This window comes from Oncorhynchus nerka, linkage group LG23 (assembly GCF_034236695.1).
Source record: "Oncorhynchus nerka isolate Pitt River linkage group LG23, Oner_Uvic_2.0, whole genome shotgun sequence".
Classification (NCBI taxonomy): Eukaryota; Metazoa; Chordata; class Actinopteri; order Salmoniformes; family Salmonidae; genus Oncorhynchus; species Oncorhynchus nerka.
In genome coordinates, this window is record NC_088418.1 from 22,279,053 (window position 1) to 22,305,557 (window position 26,505).

Sequence of the window (26,505 nt, forward strand, 5' to 3'; positions counted from 1 at the left end):
CTTTTTGTAGTCCATGATTTCCTGTAGACCCTGCCATATACGTCTTGTGTCTGAGCCGTTGAATTGCGACTCCAACTTGTCCCTGTACTGGCATTTCACTTGTTTGATTACGTTGCGAAGGGAATAATTCCACTGTTTATATTCAGTCATATTCCCAGACCTATTTCCATGGTTAAATACAGTGGATCGCGCCTTCAGTTTTGAGCGAATTCTGTATTTGTCATGGATATTTGTCATGGGTATTTGTCATGGGCTCCATGTTGAAGACGGTTCTCTCCTGCCCAGAGAGCAGTAACAGGCCACACTGCGGCAGGCCCGGAATCAAATACACCACTGCAGCTTTGGGGAAACTGGGATCAATACATTTACAGCACTTCTGCTGCTATTGCTGTTGTGCTGCAGATGAGCAATGCAGCAGATACGGGGAATGACCAGTATGGGTCTCTGTATGGCTCCCTGGCCTGGAGCTTCAGTCATACATTGACTATGCACCTCAGAGGCCTTTAGGTGTGTGCTATTAACTGACCCGGGATCTAACAAATGTGCTACAGAGAGCCGTACCATGTCACAAGTGTAGCAGTGTAAATTAAGGGCATTTAAACATCCACTACATCTTAAATGGCCATTCCTTGTCTCACTTTAGGATTACATGTAGGATTCCACAGTTGACTGGAATTCAACCAAGGTGCCTGTCCTCCTGAACATGGCAAAACAAAGCTCAATCCTGATTCTCAATTCATCTTTCTTCGACCTAGTTACCAAGGAGGGAGGATGGGGGAACACGTGGCCTCCTTTGGTTTGGAGTGCAGGAGCCGTTTAAAACCCATTTATACTAGTCTGGGTGACCTTTCATTCAGACCACTGATGACAGGGAAAGAGGCCTGGAATCCATCCCCTTTGAACCAGACCTTGACATCCTAAGAACAAAACCAAACACGCCGCGCCACAACTGTGTCTTCTTGTCCAAACAAAGTATATGTTTAGCCAAAAGGAGCCTCTCTCTCGTTTATTATAAAACCCAAAACACGAGAGAGGAGGAGAGAGAGCTGGTAGCCTGGAGACTGCACTGGTAGAGCTGAAATTCTCCCCTAGCCAAAATGTCCGTGCCTATCTGCTCCTGTCGTTTTAGTGTAGGCAAATTAATCTGGTCCAGAGTGCAATGGAATCAAAGTGATATCTGAACGTTATGCCATATAAGAACCATTAGAGAGTCATGTTATAAGCCAACGTGTAACAAGGTAACCCTTCACTGTCCGCTGTACCTCGCAGGTCCTACTGAAATATGAGGCGGTCACAGCTCAGAGTGAGGCCCCAGACACCTCGTGACAGTAACACACTCTCATACGTCACCCTGCTTTGTGGATGACTGACACGTGTCAGCATCTGGTGCTAAGCCGCTACAGACTGTTTTGTCAAAGAGAACCTGATTGAGTCCATCATAACAAAAGGCCCGTCATTAGGCTTCCCCCGCCTCATCCATCCAGTGCTCTGTTCATTTATCTAGGCCTGCTTCCCGGTCACGGCACCTTTCATCTGTCTACTTCCTTCCATCTTCATTTATTTCAAAGGTCATGCCCAGTTAATAGTCAAGGAGATATATAAAGTCAACACAGGGACGGGACTGTTAAGATCTGCATGAATCAGTAAACAACACAGCTACGGCTTGACCAAAGAGAGCTCTTTGACCAGGCCTCATGGTATAAAGCATGTGTTTCATACTGGGTTTCAAAGATATCGGAACGGTCAGGGAATTACTTGTAAGAATCAGAATCAGCTTTATTCAACCAAGTACATTTACACATAGAATTTTACTTGGCAATATGGATCTGCTAGTGATAGACAGCATTTCGAGACAGAGTTACAGATCGAGGACCAAATATGCCAACAGTTAAGGGGCTGGGGTTTTGATCCCACCCCTCTGTATGACATATGCTGATTGGCCAACAGCAAGCAATACCTCATCTTATGAAAATACTTATCAACAACTATAACAATGTATCTACTCTTGGTTTGAGTCAAATGTTAATAAGACTGATTAAAAACATGTATGATTCACATAAACCCTAAATACAGAATCCAACATGTTTAAATTATGATTTTTCTTAACAGACGAACACATAAAGAAGCAACGAGATTATATTTTATCCAAACTGAAAGCTTATGAAGGCATCACCAAAATTCCAGATAGAGGCTGTTCTTCTATCAACCGTAGATTGCATTATCAATTATTCAGCTCTATGCATCTACTTCATTTTCATTATTTTCTGTTTTAATTAGTGTCATTCACATAATTTATATTGTTATTAATAACACAGCTATACACACCTCCAAAAATCCCATGTTAACCCCTAAACTAACGTGATATAGGATGCATGTGAGCTGCCTTAGCAGTGTCATGGCCACTCTCTCTCATTTGGTTATTCCCCCCCCCCTCAGTCTCAGCATGATGCTACGAGCTCAGCAGTTGATCCAGCAAGAAACGCTTGATTTATGTGATAATGACCAGAAAGAGTTAATGTAGTCGCCCATTAAAATCCACTTTAGTTATGCTGCAAGTCAATCAGAGGCTGGCTTTATAGTGAATCAAAATGAAGGCAAATGGTAGGTGGGAGGGCTAACATTTTATATCTATTACAGCTATAACGCAACAAATATGTTGGGAAAATAATACATGATTTAAAGAGGCTTTTGTTGCTGCAGGATGAGGAGAAATCACACCAAAATGTAGGGTTTTTGATGTTCCCACTTATTTCGCAATTTTTCTTTCGTCTGTAAAAAAACAACAAAAAAAACATTACCCATCTGCATGAAGCATTGCTAATGACAGGGTGTAGGCAGAGGAAGCGAGATCACATGTGGTGAGGGCAATGCTACAACAGACAGGAAGATTTACATTGAGTCACATGAAAGTCTGGAGGTAGGCTTGCCTGGTGTGCAGGGTGCTGCCCAGACTCAGTTTGTCGGCACAATCTGAAACCACCCTGAGTAGGTGTCAACATTAGCCTGGGTTAAATTACTCATCATTACCTGGAGGGCCATGCCTTACACAGCTGCCAACAGGAGAGGACTTTTTCCTGTTCGCTTTTAGGTGAGCCAAAATGGGTGTGTCCCAGACCGGTCCAAGCTGGTCCAGGTGGGTTAGTAGAGCAGGTGAATTGATGACACACTTCTTTACAGATTGGGTAGGAACCATACTGTTTCTTCTCAGTTCAGTCCTTGGATCCCTCGCGCCAGCCTCTTCCCCTGTGTCTTTTGCTGTGGGAGATACTGCATTGTGTTGGAGCGGAGATACAACGGGGCCAAGACCTGACCTCCGTGTGAACCCTGGTGATGAGGTGAACAAGAAGGCACAGGGAGCCCACCCCCACCAGGGCTAGGGGGGCTGGAGTAGGAGGGAGGAATGCGGCTTTGGGAGACACAGCGAGTGTGACTGCGATCCCTTCCGACGCTGTCCTTGATTAGGAAAAAGGGTCTACTAAGTGCACCCTCACCCCGCCCAGAGCTCCATCTGCACACAGACCAGGCTAAATGGAGACATTTCTCCTCATTACACGAGAGCCTCCTCCTTCCCTGTGTGTGCATCCCTCCACTAGGACACCGCCAGGGGGGAGTAGGAGAGAGACAGAGAGGCTCTGAGGTTAAAGACCAAATGTCCTCCCTGCCCCCTTCTCCAACCAGTGATCTGATTATAATTTCACTCATCGATACGTAAAGCATATACAATTCATCTTGTAATGCACGCATCTGAGCAAAAGCATACATTACATGAGTAGAGGTCCATGTTTTTTTTTATGTAAACGGAATGTATGTCATGTATCTGTACTGTGACGGCAACGAGAGGTCGAATAATGCAAAGCAAGGACGAAAATCTTCGCCTCTGTATGAAGATTCCTCCTCCCAGTGGCTCTGAGAGGGAGCAGATCGCTTGTCTTTGTGTGTCTCTCTGCAGGGTAATAATATTATGTCAGTCCTGCCAGGCTTTGGTGCTTCCACATTCCCCATGCCAGTGTTCAGGCCGGGGCCAGAGGGAGAAATATTACAATGTGACATCGGGTTCCCCCTGGGTAGCAATAAGGAGTGACTGCAGCGCCCTAAATTCCCTCTCATAGATTAACAACCACTATTCAAATACTTAACTGCAGATATAAGAATCCTCAAATCACAGGGAATGGCTTTCAGCTGCCTCACTGACACTTGGAAAAAACTACAGTGGGGATATAGACCGCAACAACAGTGGAGCACAGCCAACAGGAGAGCTTGTCTGTTTGTGATAAAACACTGGCGATAGTGGCAAGTCAATGAAGGCGCATTGGGTGAAGATGTACAAGTCTAGGTCAGCATAGAGTGGGAATAAAAACTAACATAGGGATTGAGATGGATTCACTACATACTTGCAGTTGCCAGAAAGTTCTCTGTAGACAAAGTGCTATTGTTTTGTTTGAACATTGTGGGTAGCTGAGAAATAGTTGTAAAATAATCCAAACAAACAAAACATGGGATTAATGTAATTGTATCTAAAAAATGTAAAATAAATCCATATTTGGATAAGATAATAATTCATTGCCACACTAATTGTATATTTTGATATAGGCTATTAAATTAATTGAGTGGTTTTATATTTAAAATATAGCCTACGATCACAGCTTTAAAATGCAATACAATGCTTTTCTCTGAAAATATTAAAGAATATCGTTTTTTTTAAACATACAAATATAAATTAAGATTTATCAGCCAGCCAATATGGGAGGGAAAGGTCTAGAACGTGAATGTGTCCTTGATCATGTCATTTGTCTAATGACAATCTCAGTGATTCCTAATTTTGTGGGGAAACATTGATAATTATTAACCATTATAATGTACCAATAGATTTCATTTGATGAGAATCAAGAATAAACTGGTGGAAGATACTATACATAGTTCTGCAATAAATAAATAGCAAATAAAGAAGAGTAGGTCTTAAACACATTTCCATCAATGTTTTATTTTTGCCAACAAGGACATTTTGACCTCAAATTTAGACCTATTGATTAAAATCAACAGCATAATTCAAAACAAAATGAACGGGCTGCTGCTATCTGAATCACGAATCTAACATGTCAGTTTGTAAGTAGAATGTTGTAGTAGGCAAATACTGTATGAATTCAGAATTAGAAAATAATATTTATAGCATTTGCCGAAGGAAAATTTCATTTAAATTAAAGAAAATGAACACGTGTCTGCTGTCAGAAACATGTAAATGATAGCCTACACAATAATTATTTTCACATAGCTGAAACGGAATGCGATGGGTTCGTAAAGTTGACAGTCCACATTTTAAGAAGTAGCCTATACGGTATTTGAGCATGTTCTAATATAAAATCAGTTTTCAACGGAACGAAATGAAACAAATGTGATTCAAATACTATGCTGCCTTGTGGTTGATTATTTGTACATTATAATAGGCTCCAGAAAATGTGTATGGATTATAGAATATTAATATTTCTTAGACATAATATAGGCTTTACTGAATAAACAACGAAGGCATTTGATTTTTTTAATCAATGTATCATTAATGGTAACATAACTGATCATTTATGAAAACAATAAACACAACACAACAAAACAATAAACATAATTTAGAATATTAGTGTAGAGACAAAAAGCCTGGCTATTTTATTAGATTCAGTCCATTATTTTAGCATGGTGGTGTGCTTGCTGATTAGTGGGGTTTTTTACCCCCCAAAAACATGATTTTTAAATACATTTAACCTATGGGGCGGCAGGTAGCCTAGTGGTTTGGAGCGTTGGGCCAGTTGCTAGATCGAAAGGTAAGATCCCCAAGGTAAACATCTGTCGTTCTGCCCCTAAATCATTGAACAAGGAACAAACCCACTTTTCCTAGGCCGTCATTGTAAATAAGAATGTGTTCTTAACTGACTTGCCTAGTTAAATAAAGGTTAAAATGTATCAACATCATGGAAATATAATGTTGACAGTTAAATCTATCCACATAGGCCTATTTTACACTGAATTGAAATCAAATATTTGACATACCATTTAAGTAATCTTTTCTCTTATCCTCAGCAATTCTATGCACACTGGCAGATTTTTCAACTAGTCTGCTCGGGGATTCGAACCAGCAACCTTTCGATTACTGACCCAAAGCCTTATCTGTCTTTTAGAAGACAGACAGATGGGTCTGCATTTGGACAAACTCCCAAACTCAGGATGAATCCTCTCATGACTATTATCAGTAGAACAATCTAATATTACCATTGTGTTGTTCCAGGATCAGGTGTGTTCTTTTCCACATGCACAGAGTAATCACGTATCATTTCCCTGAGATAAGGGTAAGTTACAACACAGGCTACAATAAATCATTGGAGATCATTTCCATTGTAAATAAACACTTTGCTCACAGGCACATGGTTCCACACAGAGGCAACGCTGTCACCCTGGCACACACAGTGTGATTGGCTCTCCAGAGGTATCCCTGGTGATCCAGAGGTATTCCTGATGATCCAGAGGTATCCCTGGTGATCCAGAGGTATCCCTGATGATCCAGAGGTATCCCTGATGATCCAGAGGTATCCCCGGTGATCCAGAGGTATCCCCGATGATCCAGAGGTATCCCTGGTGATCCAGAGGTATCCCTGATGATCCAGAGGTATCCCTGGTGATCCAGAGGTATCCCTGATGATCCAGAGGTATCCCTGGTGATCCAGAGGTATTCCTGATGATCCAGAGGTATCCCTGGTGATCCAGAGGTATCCCTGATGATCCAGAGGTATCCCTGGTGATCCAGAGGTATCCCTGATGGTATCCCTGATGATCCAGAGGTATCCCTGATGATCCAGAGGTATCCCTGGTGATCCAGAGGTCAGAGGTATCCCTGATGATCCAGAGGTATCCCTGATGATCCAGAGGTATCCCTGATGATCCAGAGGTATCCCTGATGATCCAGAGGTATCCCTGGTGATCCAGAGGTATCCCTGATGATCCAGAGGTATCCCTGGTGAATAAGAGGGATGCTTCTTCCTCAGCATCCTCAAATAACTCCACATGGGCATGTTAATGACTTCAAATTGCTACATTACAGCCACAATTAAACAAAGGAATCCCAGAGGTGTTGGGAGCTGTTGTGTCACTGTCTGTACAGGCCAACACGTCTCTCCAATCTCCATTTATTTCCCTAAGAAATCAGCGGGGCCACCTTGGCTTAGCATCGAAACTTCATTCATCTCCAGAAATAGATTCCGGTGGAGAGCAAAATCAAATTCTAATTTGCAAGGCAGGAGGGAGAGGCACGGGAGTGAATGCAAGAGGTACCTGGGAAGGCTAACCTCTGGGTGAACCCAGTGCATCTGATAGTTTTACTATTTGTCTGTGACATTGACAGCTAAGAGGGAGATTAGAACCACCCAGCCTGGGCTTCCCACTCTGCATGCTGTCTATGTAGACTGTTACCAGCCCATTTTCTTATGGAATACGCCAGGAATGGCCAATTATGCAGGTACTAGATTACATTTCGACCTGGCGAAATGTGGACGCTATACTGTCCAGTACGGGCAATGTGAGCGCCTATTACGTCTAGGAGAGTTGCTAGTGCGTTGTGGATCGGTATGGTTAACGGGCGTTTAAACCGCAGGCTCCAGCTCCAAAGGTAGCGTTTCCAATCCTAGTGCCGCTTTTCCCAAATCTTAATCCTTAATTTAACCACTCGGAATGAATTCCTAACCCTAACCTTATATTTTTTACTAAAAAACATAGGAACGCGACATTTTCACCTATGTTTATGTTGGGGTGGTGCTAGAGATGATGAATATGAAGTAGAACATTTAAATTACGCCGCGGGTTGGTGTTTTGTTCGAGAATGGGTGGACTGTTACACATCGATATTCTCAATGCCTGTTTTCACTGTGTTTTACCAAATACTTACACCAGAGGGGAGAGGTACTCTAATTAAGAAAAACAATTAAACAAGGGAATTTAAGGAGAAAGCTGAAACAAAATAGATTTTTACAGGAGGAGACAGAAAACAACATGGCAACGCTTGGAGTGGGGGCGAGGAGACGTGAGTGATGGATGCCCCTCAGTTAGACAGTCAAAATCCCCCCTTCAAGCAGTCATCTCCTCTTGCTAGGCAGCATGAGTGCGCGAGCGAGAGAGAGAGTTGGAGATTAATAGTCTAAACAGGGAGAGAGGGTGCAGAGGGAGAGCGAAGATGGAGAAAAGGAGCAGAGAAAGAAACGACTAGCATCTGCAGCAGCACAGTAGCCCCGGGGGAACAGCGTGAACCTTTGAACCCCGATGGCTGGGCCAGCATGATGGCGAGCCTGTTCCAGTCTTGTAATGTGTTTCTCAACGACTACAGCAGAGGAGGAGAGTGAGGGAAAAGGAGAGAGTGAAGGAGAAAGGGGGAAAAAATATGGCCATTAACACGTTATGTGCGTCCTGCAAGTGCACCAATGAACACTGGAAAATGAATCTCCCAGCAGCTCTGTTTTCTGAAGGGTGGGTATTTCCAAGTCAAAGAAACGTAGATTAATGGAGTTTCCATGGGCAGCCAGATCAATATTCTAGACAGGGTTACTCTAGACCAGGGATGGGCAACTTTGATGGAGGTGGGGGCCACCAAAAGTCTGAACACATCATTAGGGGCCGCAGTGGTTCACGGGTCTGCGTACCCACATCCATAACCACACATGCAGTCAGAGCCGGCCCTAGCCATGTTTAGATAGCTGGCCGCTAGTCTAATTCACCAATCCAAAACATTTTGGCTGTCAGTGACTGGCATAACCGGAGAAAAACTGCTTATGCCCAACCGAATTTCGAAATTGCACCTTGTGTTTTCTACTATTCTAACTCTCCACAGTAAGTTGAGACCCCGACTGAGTTCCCGTGGGCCACCAGTTTACCCAGCCCTGCTCAAGACAGGTTCGGAAGTTTGACAGGTCGACCAGCTAAGAAGCCAGGGGTCAGAAGTTCACTCAGTGGATAGGTAGCAAGGCCACTTCCTGTACAGGGAGAATTCAGGGTCTGTTTCTCACCGAAGTGCTGAGTACTGTATGAAATTCAGCAAAGTACCAGCTAAAATAAAAAATAATCTGGATCTGAGGTACAACAGCTTCCTCCACTAAAAACCACAAACTATACAGAGGCCATTCAAGGTCTTGGCTACAGCCCCACATATCATTATTTATTTCTGTTCTGTGTTACAGCTTTGACCGGGTCAGGAACATCTCTAGATATACAACCCACGAACCTCTCTTTTTTTAATGTTCTTTAATGTCATTTTGTTCTCAATAGCATTGTTAGAATATAATTGAAAGTACACCTGTTGAACTCTCTCTGCACTAAATTAGACCAATCAAAAACTCAAACAATTTTATGCCGGCACACTCTTTGGAAATGAACATTCTAGATTGATACGCTAATGACCCAATTGAAGAAAAATTAGATACAACTGAACTAAAATGGTTATCTTGGCCTTTTTCCTGTTGGATGTAATTGGTGCAGGAAATAGTGTTGGCACTGGCAGAGCTGGAGCCTGCTGCCCATTGTCTCTGATATCTGTCACAGTCAGCAGCAGACACAAGGGCCCAACGCCACCTGTATTCTCTGATACCACACAGTACCTCTGCCTTCCCCTGTTTCTAATGAACATATCTTTCTCACCACTGAGACGTGTTTGTCCATAGATCATACCCATCAAATGGATCAACAAACAGACACTAATCATCTGGTGAGATACCAATTTGAGAGATGGAGTTGGTTTCCGCTTGAACTGGTCATGGATGCTTTCAACAACAAATATGTGCACTGTGAATCGACGTTAGATGTTTTATTACTAAATTAATAATCGAGACCTTTTCTCCACACCTGAACAAATATGGGAGATAACAATGTATGAAAACAATCCTTTTGACCACAAAAACGTTGACATATAAAAAAATTAAAAATTAAACTCTGACTGCTCCTGATACAATGCTCCTGCAATACTGTCATCGCCTCGGCTACCACCCAATGGCCACAAAACAAACACACCATCCCTATACTTCTTTTAAGACAGATTGTAAACTTGACCCTGCAAAACAGCATGCCAAGGCTCATAGCACTTCGACCCCCATCTACTGCTTCCCTCCCTCCACTTTGCAAGTCCTCCTCACACTGGGGGAGTGCTGGGTGGTGATGGGGGCTGTTGTCAACCAGACTGGGGCTGGGGTGAGGCTGCAGGCATGGTCAGGTCAACCGTGCAGTCGATGGGTGAAACACAGTTCACATTACCATGCAGACACAGAGGAAAACAATGGAGGATCCATCTGTTCCTGTCAGCCATTACAAATGTGGTGTCAGCCAGTCCACTGGACCCAGCTTTTCAAAAGTTATCTATCTGGATTTCGGCTATCGGTAAGGATTAAATGTATAGAAATATACTGAATAGAACGGGACTCCCCATTCAAGTCAATGACTTGTCCGTTCTATTCATTCTATTTCTATGCATTTAATCCTATCCAATTGGTGAAATCCAGATAGAGACCTTTTGAAGAACTGGGCCATGGAGTGAAATAACAGTAGGTGTTATATTTCCTACCTGGATTGATCACACTTTTTCAACACAGGTTAGGGAGCAGAGAAGTTGAGGCAGTCAACTCCCAAGTCAAATACCAACTGTCATGGTTCTCCTCTACATAGGTGAACAGGAACTGAACCCATATCATCAATATTTTCCTATTCTTACTTTTGATATTCTTTCAGTCATTGTACATTTGTTCAATTGTTTTAGGATAAAGGTTATCTTGTTTGATATCATAAGGCTAAATAGAAAAAGTTGGGATTGTTACTGAGGCAAAAGCAAAAGTTTACCTCCTATAGGCATTTGTGACTAGACTAGAATGGGTGACTAGAACGGCAGTACTCCTAAAATCAGTCATGCATATCCAGCTTCTGTAATTAAACCATTAATACATTTTCTTCCTAAGATCTAAAATGATTCCATTGGCTCATCATTTCATTATTTTCACACACACCCTCTTCCTTTAAAATGGACTGCCCTGCCAAGCGGGTAAAGCCATATCTGTAATTTACTCTGGCTAGTGAACAGACAGTGAACTAAGAACTCCAGCTGCCCTTTGGTGCAGACAATTAGTTCAGGAAGCAACGGTGTACAACCAATGAGGAAAAAGCACAGTCAAACAGACCTTTGAAAATAGATATTGCAACATGCTAAATTCACAAAGTGGAGAAGTTATATGTAGGAATGCCCATCATCATCATCGCATGACACCCACTGAGAGCATGGGACACCCAAGGCTCTAGGTGAGTCATTGTGTCACTTCTGAACAACCAGTCAAGTACTACCATGTCTCATAGAACCAGAGATAGTGAAAGAGAGAGGAAGAGAGAGAAGAGAGAGAATGGAAGACAGAGAGCCAGACAAATAAAGGGAGAGAGATGGAACACACATGGCCCCTCAGGTACAGTGTTGTATTTCAAACTGAATCGGGAGAGGAGACCAGGGTTAGGGTTAATCAATCAGCTAATTAGCCTCGAGCTACAGAGCACACTCTGTGTGGGCTGATCTAAGAGAAACTGACTAGGGCCTATGCCTCCCACCCGATACACACGGAACGGATTCACTGAGGGCTCCAGACTACTCTCACCACTAGAGAGAGCTCTAGGTCACCTATCAGGTCTGTGTAAACACCCCCCATCCTCACCCTTAGTATTCCCACCAACACTCCATTCATTCAGCAGACCCAACCACTAGAGGGCAAGCTGTTACTTGACACCCCTTCTATGTGCTGATATCTTTCAGGTTAAACGCACAGTAGGAGTCCCTATGTTCCACTTACAAACCCCAAATATAATGTAGCAAACACCCTCAGACATGCTTAGCACATAAGCACGTTGCATTGAGACACACACACTCACACAGCGCACACACACAGAACCAAGCCTTTACTCACAGTCGAGAGAGCCCTCGTCCTGGTAGTCAGAGGCCACTGACAGGTCTTCTGAGGGGGCCGAGCGGCCCAGACTGGAGCTCTGGTTGTCATCTGAACTGTCCTCCTGTCTGGACTCAGCTAGGTGGGTAAGAACACTACATCAGGATCGGGAGGCCAGGGGGAGGACTTTCAACAGCACACAGGAAATGCCCTGATATGGCCAAATGTTTTAGCTGCACAAATGTATGTCAATGGCACACAAAATAGTTGTATCCCAAGTAACGACTCAACCATTTTATGGTGTAAAATATGCAGTCACTTACATCTGAAGGGAAACGCCTGAGGATTTCTGCAAAATAAAAGTGGGGATTAGTTAAATTTAGACTGCAAATGAGGTTATAAGGTTCTTCAGGTGCTTACACTTCCGTCAATGACACCAAACACCCTACTTTGGTTTCCTGCCTCTCAGACCACAGGACACAACCTCTCGCAAATAAGTACAACCTTCACCATGCACAGAGTAAAAAGCAGTGAAAGGCTTCCGGTGGAGACATCTCTGATGCAGAGACTATTCCTTTCTTCTCATGTGCTTACTTTCATACATATTTTCCTTTCAATAACACGTTTCTCAAATCTAATTGTTAACGCTTCTTTCCATCATCAAAAAAGCTTCAGGAAATGTGAACATCTACCGTAAAATTTGAGTGACACAGGTTGTTTCATTATTGTGTGTGTGCATAGGGAGGTAAAGAGGCCAACTAGGAGGAACAGTCTGGTAGGCCTTACGTACCTGGAGTAGATCACCCTGAAGTTATTAAGCAAGACGCCCCGTGTTTCCCTGGCATGTTTACTGAGGTTCTCATCCTGTAGGATATCTGATACAAACAGCTCACAGTCTGAAAGACAAGACAGGCAAGTCACACATCTAATAAGTGGAAGAAAAAAGATATACCTGTACACCTCAATCTTGAGAAGATGTCATATAAAATATATTATGATTTACTAAGTGGCCATTAGTAAATATTTTGTATTTTGTCATTCATTACCTGGAGCATGAACTCTTACAAAAATGCACATCATTTTAAGTGCCTCAAGCCATACTATGATACTATGATCTTTTCCATTACAATTTCCACCTTGACATGTAATCACAAACTGTATTCCAAGTCACAAGCATATCAGAAACAATGTTATCTTTCATGCTGGACCAGGAAAAACAAGTTGAACTACAACGCTTGTTTAGATTTCTTTGTTTCCTATAATTGTAATGTTACCAGTGGTGAAAGTACTTAAGTAAAAAATACTTTAAAGTACTACAGTAGTTTATTGGGTATCTGTACTTTACTGGTTTGCTTAATATAAAGAATTTGATGTATACATTTTAATTTTACTTAAGTATTACAATTGAGTACTTTTTCCACTACTGTACTTAAGTACTTTTAAAACCAGATACTTTTAGACTTTTACTCATGTAGTACTTTACTGGGTGAGTTTTACTTTTACTTGAGTCATTTTCTATTATGGTATCTTTACTTTACTCAAGTATATTAATTTAGTACTTTTTCCACCACTTATTATCACATTAAGGCTTTGACATATGCAAATATTTGTCAAAGGGCCAAGTCAGGTTGCTCAGTAGTACATGCAAATACGGCAGATGCCAGTGTTCATGTTTGCAAACATTGACAGTTACTCTACAGTGTGAATCAGATGGCAATCTATGAGGAATATCCATAAGGAACTAACTAAAAATCTGTAATATTATCTTGTCATAAAGACGATAGAATATGAAATACAGTAAGGCACATGCAGTTATTCACAGAGCCACTGTAGATAAAAGCATAGTAACAAGTCCAGATGGTTTGATCACTTTGAACATAAATCACTGAATTCTGTAGCACATTATAATAATGTTAACAGACATGTGCAGTGCCTTATTGGCATTTTAAGTTGTAGCAATTCAAAACTATCAGTAGACCTACATATAGTTATACAATGTGTCCTCTTACAATGATTCTAGTTATAAGAAAGACAAATATATCGAAAATCGCACAGTATATGATTTTCTATTCCATCCTTATGATAATATTCTTACATTAAATCATACTGCTTAAAATCAATAGAAATATATATAACATTACCATTCAAAAGCCTCCTAACTTCTTCAGAGACTGTCCCCATCCTTCCATCAAAGTGCCAGAGGAATTTTCAGACAAATGTTGATCAAGTCAATCAAAACTATACTTTTTGAAAAGTTATGGAATCTGTGTAGACCGGACGGACTCCTGTCATATTGTAACAGTTCCCTGCTTGAAATGAAAGCATTTGGATACTCACACACTATACTAATACACTCATGCAACACCTGTACACGTTGTGACAAAAACTATTTCCGTGCATGCATCTAATGCAAAATAAGAATTGCAAAAATGGGGCGGAGCATGATGTGACTAAATGCTTCTTCCTCTGAATTATGTTATTCAGTTGTTAGGTCTATATCACCTCGTCACATCAGGCTTTATTCATACTTGAAGTTGGATGCATACAGGGACCTGTATGCATCCAACTTCAAGTATGAATAAAGCCTTTGTTCACACTGCAGGCCATAATGCTCAATTCAGGTTTGTTTTTCACATTCATTTTGGGATACTGACTGTCCAAACTGAAAGTTAGAAGTTACCAAAACGAATGTGTGTTCAGCCACCAGTAACTCGCTAACATGGATACGCTAGTTGTCATAGTAACGAAGGGTGTTGTGCAGTATTGTAGACTGATTGGGTGGAGGTGTTTGTGCTTGCTACCAAAGACAGTACGATCACGCTTGTAGGCAATATCATGGCCACGTTGATTACCTAAACTCATGCGCAGGAACACGTCTAACAGAGAAAAATATATATTAAAAAACACGTCGAACAGTCGTCTCTCGCTGAACTGCGCGTGTGCAGGCCGTCAAATCAAAGGCACTCCTTCGATATAAAGTTGTTGACGAAAATGAAAACGTGTCAGTTTGTCACTTTCAGAAGTTGCAGTAATAACATGTTCAACTACTTAAGAAAGGTTGTGCCTTTAGATTTCGAGAAAATTAACAGCTAAGGAATCATTTTTCATTTCTCTTCATTTCTTTGATTTTATGCAATGTTGCGTCTATGGGTTTAGAAACTCTAGCTGTGTTCGAATACCAATACTAACATACTGTATACTAACACATAATTAATAAGTATATACTACATACTATATACTCAATTCACGTCACAAATAGTACGGTTACCGCGGTTAGTATGAGTATTCGAAAACAGTTTGTCTTCCTATCACTCAGGGTTGCCATGTTCGTAATTTTCCAGATTCGGCCTACTTTGAAAACGATGTCACGTGTGAAAATGTATCGGTTGCAGGTTTTTGGTCTACTTTAAAATTACACAGCGGCCGCCATGACATTTCTCTTTAAAAATAAATAAGTGTATAATATTTCACTGTGACCTGCTGCTAATGACTATCAGGCAGTGAGGCACACTGTTACTGCGTGATTGAGTGGTGGGGAGGGCACTGCCTCACTCAGTTTATGTTGCGTTTATGTGCTAGTCAGAACTAGGAAACTCTGAAATGTCGAAGCTGCTAAACGGTTGTAGTTATACACGTGCCGCGTTCAACGAATCATCAAGTCGGAAATATCCGATTTTCCTAGTTCCGAATAGCATTTAACACAGCAAGAGTCCACTATTGGCTGAGTCACGTGAGTGAGAGGAGACAGAGCAGCACGCGCGCACGTCTTGTAAAACTTTTTATTAACCAGTTGTAGGCAGGATATTTAGATGGTCATTATGGAGACACCTATTTTCAACCCTTTTTCCATAAAACGTATCAACACGCTAGAACTGATGCGCATCAACAAATAACGGCGACAAAGCACTGGAAAACGACTTTGGGCGCACTAGAGCGCATTAGATAAATCCGCACGGAGGTGGTCTAAACTCCATTCTAATGTCGACTGCTTATGGAAAAGTGTTTTATGCATGATCAGTTATGGGTTTCGGTGGCTGCGTGAGTGGAAATTTGAAATGGAAGTTATGGAACTCCTCATGTGCTTCTGTTATAAGGAAAAGTCTCAATGATACTGACATTAAATGTGGATAATGATACATTTGCATCTGTCGGCCATCATTTGCATCTGTTGGCCTCCCGAGTGGCGCAGCGGTCTAGAGGCGTCACTACAGACCCGGGTTCGATCCCAGGCTGTATCACAGTCCCATAGGCCGGTGCACAATTGGCCCTAGGTCGTCCGGGTTAGGGAATGGTTTGGCCTGGGGGACTTTACTAGTAAGTGGCATTGTATAATAAGAATTTGTCCTTAATTAATTGACTTGCCTAGTTAAAAAAGAAGAAGTTGCCTATTAATGTACATGCCATTGTAGGCTATCATTTGATACAATAAATATGTTGAAATGACCATATCACTGGAGTCATTGCAAATCAATTTGTTCCACTTGTGTAGCCTACCTAGAGCTGGCAAACAGATTTAATAAATAGCCCATAACTTCAGTTTATTGTTGTTGTAGCCTTGTGTTATTATGCAATTATTAATGGCCATGTTTAGTTAATTGGAAGTTATCAAAGCTCTATCGTCAAATGTATGCCCTGCTAAAGCTGCCCCGGTCAACTGTAAGTGCTGTTATTGTGAAGTGTAAATGTCTAGGAGCAACAAAGGCTCAGCCACAAAGTGGTAGGCCACACAAGCTCACAGAACGGGACTGCCAAGTGCTGAAGCGTGTAAATATTGGCTGTCCTTGGTTGCAACACTCACTACCGAGATCCAAACTGCCTCTGGAAGCAACATCAGCACAATAACTGTTCGTGGGGACCTTCATGAAATGGGTTTCTAGGTCTGAGCAGCCACACACAAGCCTAAGATCATCATGCGCAATGCCAAGCGTTGGCTGGAGTGGTGTAAAGCTCCCTGCTATTAGACTCTGGAGAAGTGGAAACGTGTTCTCTGGAGTGATGAATCACACTTCACCATCTGGCGATCCGACGGACAAATCTGGGTTTGTCAGATGCCAGGAAAATACTACCTGCCCCAATGCATAGTGCCAACTGTGGGCTGTTTTTCAGGATTCTGCTGTTTTTCATGATTCGGGCTAGTTCTAGTGAAAGGAAATCTTAACGCTACAGTGTACAGTGACATTCTAGATTATTCTGTGCTTCTAACTTTGTGGCAACAGTTTAGGGAAGGCCCTTTCCTGTTTCAGCATGACAAAGCCCCCATGAACAAAGCGAGGTCCATACAGAAATGGTTTGTCGAGATCAGTGTGGAAGACCTTGACAGGCCTGCACAGAGCCTTGACCTCAACCCCATAAAACACCTTTGGGATGAATTGGAACGCTGACTGCAAACCAGGCCTAATTGCCCAACATCAGTGCTCGACCTCACTAATGCTCTTGTGGCTGAATGGAAGTAAGTCCCCGCAGCAATGTTCCAACATCTAGTGGAAAGCCTTCCCAGAAGAGTGGAGGCTGTTATAGCAGCAAAGGGGGACCAACTCCATATTAATGACCATGATTTTGGAATAAGATGTTCAACGAGCAGGTGTCCACATACTTTTGGTCATGGAGTGTATTTCTCAAGGAAGAATTTTGTAGTGAACATATAATTCATATTTAATTTAGTGATTGAAATTATGACCCCATCCTCAGTAGCCCATTCCAGCAGGCTATTGGGAAACACAAGCACTTCTTACCTTGAAATGGCCTGGCATTCATGTTGAATAAATTAGTCTGTAAATTTGAACTAAGCAAGCGGCAGGGTAGCCTAGTGGTTAGAGCGTTGGACTAGTAACCGAAAGGTTGCAAATTCGAATCCCCGAGCTGACAAGGTACAAATCTGTCGTTCTGCCCCTGAACAGGCAGTTAACCCACTGTTCCTAGGCCGTCATTGAAAATAAGAATTTGTTCTTAACTGACTTGCCTAGTTAAATAAAGGTAAAAAAATAAATAAGTTAAAAAAAAGCTGCTAAATGGTTCTGTTTACATCTTGCCTATAGGCTACTGAAATAAGATGTGGGCTCTATCATAAACCCAGCTTTTTTGTATAGTCTATGCCCATTGAAATGACAAGTCAATCTCGCAAATGGCCATTTATAACGGGTTGTAGTCTTAAAATCTTGCACATAATAACGGCACAATTGCCAGAAAATATCCTAACATCAAATTTTTTAGTTTGTCCAATTGTTTCTTGAGAAATGTCAAATTTCAACTTTCATCACGCAAATCTCCCGTCAGATTTATCTATAGTTATGCACATGAGCAAAATGTATTTATTAACAATTATAATCCTGGTTTGAGCCCTGAAAAGCCGTTGTATATCAGACAATATACCACTGGTATGAGATTTTTTTATTTTTTTAATTACGTTGGTAACCAGTTTATAATACCACAAGGGTTTGTGGTATATGGCCAATATACCACGGTTAAATCCAGGCACTCCGCATTGCATGTAAGAACAGCCTTTAACCGTGGTATTTTTTATTAACTAGACAAGTCAGTTAAGAACAAATTCTTATTTACAATGACGGCTTTAGGAACAGTGTATAACTGCTTGTTCAGAAGCAGAATGATGGATGTTTACCTTGTCAGGTCGGGGATTCGATCTCACAACTTTTTTTTAACCTTTCAGTTACTGGCCTAACGCCCTAACCACTAGGCTACCTGCCACCCCTATTGGCCATATACTTCACCCCCTCTGGCCTTATTGCTTAAATATGATTTTATTCTAAGGATGAAAAAAAATCTTATTGAGATATTATCCCATTTAAAATGTGTTGATTACGCATCCACCACCAATCAATTTAACTAACATGATTGCTATGGGTCTGCTGAGAGAGAATTGCATTTTTGCTTCAACAAATAAATCATTGAATCTAAATTGGATGAAAATGAAAGGCTTTTGCCACAGTTCCATGTCTGTCTGTTGACCTCTGCCCATTCATCTCTCTTTGACCTGTCATTAGGATTATAACTATGGTCTGTTCTGGTGTGCTCTCTGAGGCCCACAGGAAATGAATGATCAGCACACTCAGTTAACTCTCTTTTCATAACCAGCTAACCTAATGAACCATATGCTACATCAACAAATGTGATACACAGTACACATTGAAAACTGTTTTAATCTTCTCATAATTACATTTATTTTGAGTATGTTTCAACTACAAATATGACTACACACTGTTCATTTTTCCACAAAGATCCTGTATAGTAGTATTTTAGCTTGATATCCCATTAACCCTGTAGCCTTTACACAGGAAATCAGATGAGGTCAGAGGGAGAGAAATTCCAGTGATGTAATTGTCCCTTTGACCCGTGTTCCACTGTCCCCCCAGCCATGCTCCTGTGAGGGCTAGAGGAACCAGCCTTCCTTCCTCCACCACCTGCCTGCTGGGCTCACACATATGAAAGGACAGGCCCTTTGTAATCCAGCAGGGATTACACCACCCAACAATGCAGCGCTGAAAGAGTGACAAAAGCCCTGTATCAAACGCAACCCTGGGCTGCTGAGGTGAACCTGCTATGATCTCCCACTACCAACACTGTCACGACCATCTCTCATCTCCTCAAGAAAGCCCTTTAGCATTCGCTCCCCCTGTCTTCTACCCTCTCATCTCCAGTGCCAGGCTTCTTTATCTGTGCATTCCTTTCCATTTCCATTGCAGTGGGGGAGGGACAGTGGGGAGGGACAGTGGGGAGGGACTGTCTCTGATCTGATAGAGCCAGGAGAGAGAGAGTCAGGAGGAACCTGAGGGTATCTAGAGTGTGTGTATATCCACCCCCACACTTCACTCTCAATACATACATTCTCAAGATAGGCAGGCAGGCACCAATGCATAAGGGCAAAAGGACAAATAGTATTGTGTGTATGATGGTTTTACTACCTCTTCGAAACCCAGTGCTCAAATGGACCTAACTAGTTGAGGAGACATGAACAGTTTGACCATCAACATGGCCATTTGCTTAAAGGTCTTCGTCTGCTTAAAACACTTCACGACTTATGTAAAAGCACTATTGAAAGGACGTTTGGGTTAATTCTTAAGAGTCTGCAAATGTTTACATTTTAGAAGAGGGTGAAAAGAGGTAGTTTGCTTTAGGGATTTCCCTAGGGAATCATTGTATTCCCCTTCCACCCTTTGCTCAAATATATGAGAGAGAGGGGAGGGCTGTGGGTTGGTCTTGGAAGGTAGTAAGATGTGACGTGAGATGAAGAGCACCAGAGTCAGGTGTAGCGCTTATGCTAGATCTATTGTAGAGAACCTTGTGCATTCAGTCGGTCAGTTAGGTATTGACTGAGGAAAGTATAGGCTTGAGTCACTCTAATCAATTAAGACAGAAGAAAAGCATGCCAAGCCATATTCAAAACCATGGTGTAGCTGTCTTTGCATAACTCGATTCACTACAGTGTGTGCTGGGCTGGAGAACGTTGTCTTTTACGGAACAATTCCCTATCTCTGATATACATAACAACTGTAAACATTTTCACTGTTCAGACATTGTCCCTTGAGGCAGTGTGAAAAAGACGAATCTGCCCTATTTCCACCCTCAAGTAAAATAAAATCAACATTTTGCCCAGGGGTATGGATCGTGGATTGAGAGACTGGAAGGACACAAGTGTGGAGCTGCTTCCGATCCTGCATGTCACCGTTTCTCTCTGTCCAGCAGAGGCGTGTATTCATGGACCCCAAGGGAAGCCAGACTCCCCCCCCCAAATAATTTATCTTTCATATCTCTGGGTTTCATAATTTACCTTCAATTCGCAAGAGGCTGGATGTATCTCACCAGAGAAGGCATCCGAGCGAGCGAAACAGCACTCCTCTGTCTCTGTATGTGTAGGCCATATATCTGACGCTGTCTGCTCATAAAGAGTATGACATTGTTGCCATCCATAGCATTGAATGCAACGGAAGCCAGCGTGCATTTGGGCTCCCTTGATAATAAAAGTTTCAAATAATAGTCAATCAGCGTTGAGCTAAACTGAGTGAGCTCAACTGTGATTGGTCCTGGTGCACCCAAAAAAAGTGTCAAGGGAAGCCAGTTTGGATTTGGCTTCACTCCCATCACATCGAGAGTGTACGTCACTGACAGAAACTTGTTGTGGATCTCAATGTGTTGTATTCTTCCGGAGGCTAGCTAGCTAAAATTGTCCCTTTCCTAAATTAGCTATGGATGGAGATAGGGATTTGGACTTGTGGTTTTACTTAATTCTCTGTACTGGCCAATGATTATAATGGCGATTCTGAGAAGATGTATGTTCAATATGTTGCTAAATGTAGAAGGCTAATGTTAACTTAACTAAAGTTTCCCATTAAAGGAAGTTAGGCTAGCAAGCCAGCTTTTTAGTCAGTTAGCCTAGGACCATAAAAAATATAAGTGTGTAATTTATGACAGAGTGATAGATTGTTTCTTCAACATGAAAGAGAGGAGGATGGCATTGGCGTGAGTCAACATGTTTTTTCTACTTGCACAAACGCACATGCACGAACAAACACACACATACACACAGCAATCAGAACCATGGACAGCCACATCATATGTATCTTAAGTTGATTGGGCTAAAATGTTTTTGGTATATTTTAGTTGTCACTGTGTTAGACTAAGCATAGGTGATTTGATGATGTTGAAATGTTGAAGTTTAAATGGTGCTGGAATAGTGGAGGCAGCTCCCGTTTTCTTTGCGACTTGCAGTAACTCTATGTGGTTCTAAATCAATAGTTGTTTAGTCGGAAACATTAACTTGGTTGAACATGCTGTAGGTCATGTAACTGTTTGTTACATGCAGAATACTTTGTGGACCTCACTTGACAGAGGATGCTTTCCAGTTTTGTGATGAAACACAGGTGTGGTTGAATTTATTCAAGGCATATGAACTAACAGGTTATAGAGCAAACAACACAATTATCACAACACATAGGTTGTAATATGACTTTTTTTCTGGCTTCCCCAGTGATTTTACCCACTGCTGTCCAGTTAATTGGAACACAAAGCACAGCGAGGTCGATGGGAGAGAGTGGTGGAGAAGGGGGTTGCTGTCTATCTCAGCCAACACTCCGCCTTCACTGCACACTGGAAATTGACTGGGGAACCAGCAAGCGAGACCGACAGACTGTCACTGGGAAAATGAACTGTCACCTCTCATTTCTCAAACTCCTGGCAGCATCGAATTGGCCCGCTTTGAACCATGTGACGCAACACTGATTGAGTTCTGCTGTCTCCATTTGGAACAATACAACTGTTTTTTTTAAATGAATGGAAAGAGGCCCTGCAGCCGAATGAGGGTGGATGTTCTGTGACAGCATTTTATCCTTATTCTACTCGACCTGCCATGGTTACAATCGTCCCGTTTCACCACCCCTCATTATTTCCATAGCGCTGCTTCGTTACTCTGCTTTTCTCCCGTTCCTGTTTTTCTTACGCCAAACAGCCATGGTGAACTGACAGGCACACCGTGGCAAACTATTAGGGTGGCCATTTGGATCCTGGAGGCAATTCCAGAAAGTATCAAGACGTTAACCCTGGCCCAGCCACTTGTCCCTCCTGGTTAGCCTGCATATAGGGTAGAGAATGGATGCAGTTGCTGGAGCACTCATGAGGGGTTGGCCTGCAAGTTGGCTTGGGGATGCAGATATGAATGAGCCTCCCAAGGAGGGGGGTGATTTTTGGAGACACTTACCTTGGCTCAAATGAACCACTGTCACAACAAAGGAATCACGCGGAAAGCGGGACATGTGCCATTATCTTTGAGGCCTACTGAACACCTGTAAGAAGCTTTTATCCTGGTTCTAAAATGTTTAGGATACCACCCTGATTTCTGCCTCGATAATCAACAAAAGGGATCTCTCTGTGCTGCCCCTGAACTCCCCAATCCCCAACCCCCTAACCCATGAATACTGTATCCAGTTCAGATCCTTTGAAGCCTGCTGTCCCTGCCTTGAAGCCTGCTGTCCCTGACTTGAAGCTTGGTGTCCCTGCAGTGTGACGTGCCACAGTGGAACCAGAGACCAAGGAAGTGAGCCAGGCATTCAACTTGTAAAAGAGCTTGCAACAACTGCAACCAGCATGGGGCTCACTATTCATCTCTTTGGTGTCAGAAAATGTTACAGTGAAGAGAGAACGATGTTAAAAAAATATGACTAAATGTTGACTTGTTGCTATGTATTATCGCTCTTTGTGTTTCAGCTGGCATTCATGCTATAGCTTACGCCATTACCATTGTGCCTAGTAGTATTCTCTGTCTGCGTTTCTGCCTTTTGCATCTCTGTGTTTATTGCATGTTAAATCCCTGGCCCTGCTTGTTTTACGTTCTCCAGTTAGAGCTGTAGTGCCACACTGACAGGCTGGTGAAAAACCATCCTCCATCTCCCTGGTTGAACATCTGTCTCCATGGTGCTGGCTCCTCCATTGCTGGCTGTGACGCAGGTGGAGAGCCCCGGTGGGAGGTCTGAGGTATTACCAAGCGAGAGGACAGGAATCACACCTCTGGGTTCAAGTCCTGCACTTAGACCCTTCCCTGTTTTCCATCACCTCCCAAGGCCCCATTGTGACTGTCAGGGTAGAGAAAAGATACATGGCAACTAACCTGACATATTCTCTTTGGTGACGCTCAGTGTAAAGTTTAAAGTGAAACGATGATTGGTTGAAAATCTATCAATTATTGACGCCAATTGCAGAGAACATAAAACCTCATTCAGATGTATTTCAAATCATCATGGCTTGCCTGATGACTGTTTGTTTCAAACAGTCTAATTGGGCAAATGGGAGGAAGAGAGTCAGCTTCAAAAAGAGACAACGAGGGAGGAGAGGACCACATGGGTTGTGGCAGGAGGCAATGAGGCAGATAGATCTTTTAATGGAATGATCATCATCTAGCACCAGTTCCCTCTTTGTTAAAAATTCATGGTAAAAAAAATGTAAGGAACTATGATGACACTACAATTGTCTAATAAGCCATACAATATGTAGATGAAAAAATATCCCCTGCCGCTTTTTAGCCTTGAATATTAAAAGCAAAGAAAAGGAAGAGAGGGAGACCTTCAGTTGACTCGTCAAAGCCATTCTGGTGTCCTGACAGATTGACTAGAGGCCTTTGTGAATCCATTTGTGGGTGAACTTTGAATGAACCTCAGCTTTGGGGGAGAGGGCACTGACAGGCCAGTGCCTCTGGGGCAGGAACTGTGCAAACCTAACACTCAGTGCAAATATTGAGCCTGCCTATAACACCAGGAGATGAAACAGGGTTGTCAAGCCCCTGCCAGCTTTAAGGAAGAGCTGAAGGCAGCATACAAGGTTCAACTATAAATGTAGCTCTAGTGGTGGTAGATTATCCAATTACTTTTCTAATGAACTATTATAGCAATCAGAAGAGAAAGTGGCAAGTGTAAGTGGGAACCTGTACCAATTGTTTGTGGATCTCAGGGCATGGCATTTGTGCAGAGCCAAATTGAATTTGGGTAACAAATCTAGTGTGAAACCTGGCACCCTGGAGTTTGTTGTCATGTTTAGAAAGCCTGGGGGTATTCTGAGGTGAAGAGGTCATTGGTAGCCACCCCATGTGTGGTGAAAGACTCCTCATGTCACATTATGCAAAGGGAAAGAATGGGTAAAACTCAACAGCAATGAAAGACAGAACATGATATATTTGTTAAAGTTTAATTTTGTAAAAACTATTATATAGAAATCAGTCATATGTGATTGTCAATATGAATTCCATTTCAATGAAAATGACATATTTTTCCATCTGATTCCTGATTTCATGAGTAGGCAGATTTAAAACAGTTTCAACAACAGTTAAACAATGTTGACTTCCAAAATACTATTTGCGTAGAAAGAACATCGAAGAAGAATTCAATTAGTTCCAAAGATTTAGATTTTCTTACAACATATCCTTATTGTCACATTCAATAAATACTTTATAGCCTACTGTATGGGAACATTTCATTCACTCACAAAATGTACAAATCAGCACAAATACAGACTTTTCAAAACAAACATTTTATTTCTAACTTCTCACATAATTATCTAAATGTATTTGTAGAAAATACCCGTAAATAGTGCAAACATGAAACTAAATTGTTTGCAGAAATTAGTGCACCTAAACCCTGTAAACCTGCAGTATCCTTGAACATGTGACAAGTAAAGTGCAGCACCATGAGTGCGGTAATTCAAATGTTATTTGTAAAACGATTGCTTTATGCGGTCTTCGAGCTTGGCAACACATCAGGAGATGAGGTGATCTCTCCCAAATCATTTGCCGGTACTGCTGTGTTTCGAAAGACGGTTCCTGCTTTCTCACGCTTTTTCTGCTTCATCCTGCGGTTTTGGAACCAAATTTTCACTTGAGTTTCGTTGAGCTCGAGAATAGCGGCAACTTCCACTCGCCGGGCCCTGGTCAGGTACTTGTTGAAATGGAACTCCTTCTCGAGCTCTGTCAGCTGCTTTGTGTTGAAGTTGGTACGGATTACATTCTGTTGACCGGGGACTCCATACTCTGAAACTGTAAAAGTTAATGAATGAATGAAGGAACTGATGGAATTAATTGAATTTTAAATGAAGGAATAAAAACGGGAATAAACTGTATTATGATTATGTGATGATTGTGAGCGGCCAAGCAAACACATTCTGTATTTGATCATTTATTTTACGCACCACGGCACATTTTACGCACTAATATGCAAAGCACAAACATTGATTAGGCAGTGTCTCTATAAATTCCTCATATATATATATATTGTAATGTTGTCTATAAATTGGCCTTTGTCATGACAGTGTTATTTATGACCCTGTCCCAGGAGCTAACAAACCTGTTTTAGGGGGATTCCTCTTAACTTTCATCCAGTCGAAAGTTTTTGAAGTTAAATCTGCATTGAAATCATCCGAATCCTTATCACTATATTGGAAAGGAACTAATCTCGAGTAAATACTCTCCAAGTATTCTGGTTGCCCCTGTTCTCCACTGCAACAGTGCAGATACTGGCTGCTTGGTGCAGACCCTGGCTCACTGTTCCCTTCGGCCAGGGGCTCACTGTTCCCTTCGGCCAGGGGGGGCATGTTCGTTCCAATGGCTGACACAGGAATCCCAGGCGACTGAATGAAACCTCGTTCTTGTTCATGAATTAGAGCGTATTGATGAGGTCCATAATCCAAGTTGGGCCCTGTTGGCGAGCCATACACCGAGTTTCCCGTTGAGCCAAACTGGAGATCTATATGATGTAGCTGGGGCTGGTGGAGAGGGTGGCTCGAAGTCTGGTGCACGGAAGAACCACCAACTAACCGCCCATCGGACACAAAACTATCACTTGTTGAGCATGAATTGGAAGATAAGGAGGACCTGTATCCATGGTTTAAATTGTGGTGTCCGGCATTGGCATTGAATATGTTAGTCCCCCTGTTACAAATGGTATAATCTAAGTAAGAGTTCATCCTGTATTGTTATGGCTAAATTAATGAAGACGGGTCAGTCCACCTTAATTGCTCTTCCCTGTGCCCTACAACCTCTAGGTAGTATGTCAAATCTGTAAAACTGCCTACCACGCACATATCACCT

General features: G+C 42.2%; 2 protein-coding genes across 6 annotated transcripts in view; both read right to left on the bottom strand.

Moving 5' to 3' along the window:
• LOC115106476 (src kinase-associated phosphoprotein 1-like) overlaps nt 1–14,491 on the bottom strand; it is a 35,423-nt gene extending 20,932 nt beyond the window's left edge. Inside the window, exons 1-4 of one of the 5 annotated variants that reach the window (XR_003860049.2) lie at nt 14,069–14,491; nt 12,718–12,823; nt 12,251–12,276; nt 11,949–12,065 (exon numbers count right to left, since the gene is read on the bottom strand). Coding sequence is in view for 4 of the 5 variants with exons in the window: in XM_029629249.2 (XP_029485109.1) it covers nt 11,949–12,065; nt 12,251–12,276; nt 12,718–12,823; nt 14,069–14,108 (289 nt within the window). In the remaining variant the exon portion in view is untranslated. The remainder of the gene's footprint in view (nt 1–11,948; nt 12,066–12,250; nt 12,277–12,717; nt 12,824–14,068) is intronic. The other 4 variants (XM_029629249.2, XM_029629248.2, XM_029629247.2 and 1 more) reach the window with 4 other exon arrangements.
• A 10,218-nt stretch (nt 14,492–24,709) lies between these two features.
• LOC115106169 (homeobox protein Hox-B1b-like) lies at nt 24,710–26,438 on the bottom strand. Its single transcript, XM_029628729.2, has 2 exons — nt 25,763–26,438; nt 24,710–25,455 (listed from the first exon to the last, which is right to left on the bottom strand). The coding sequence occupies exons 1-2, from the start codon at nt 26,379–26,381 to the stop codon at nt 25,151–25,153; spliced, it is 924 nt and encodes a 307-aa protein (XP_029484589.2). The 5' UTR covers nt 26,382–26,438; the 3' UTR covers nt 24,710–25,150.
• Nucleotides 26,439–26,505: the final 67 nt, after the last annotated feature.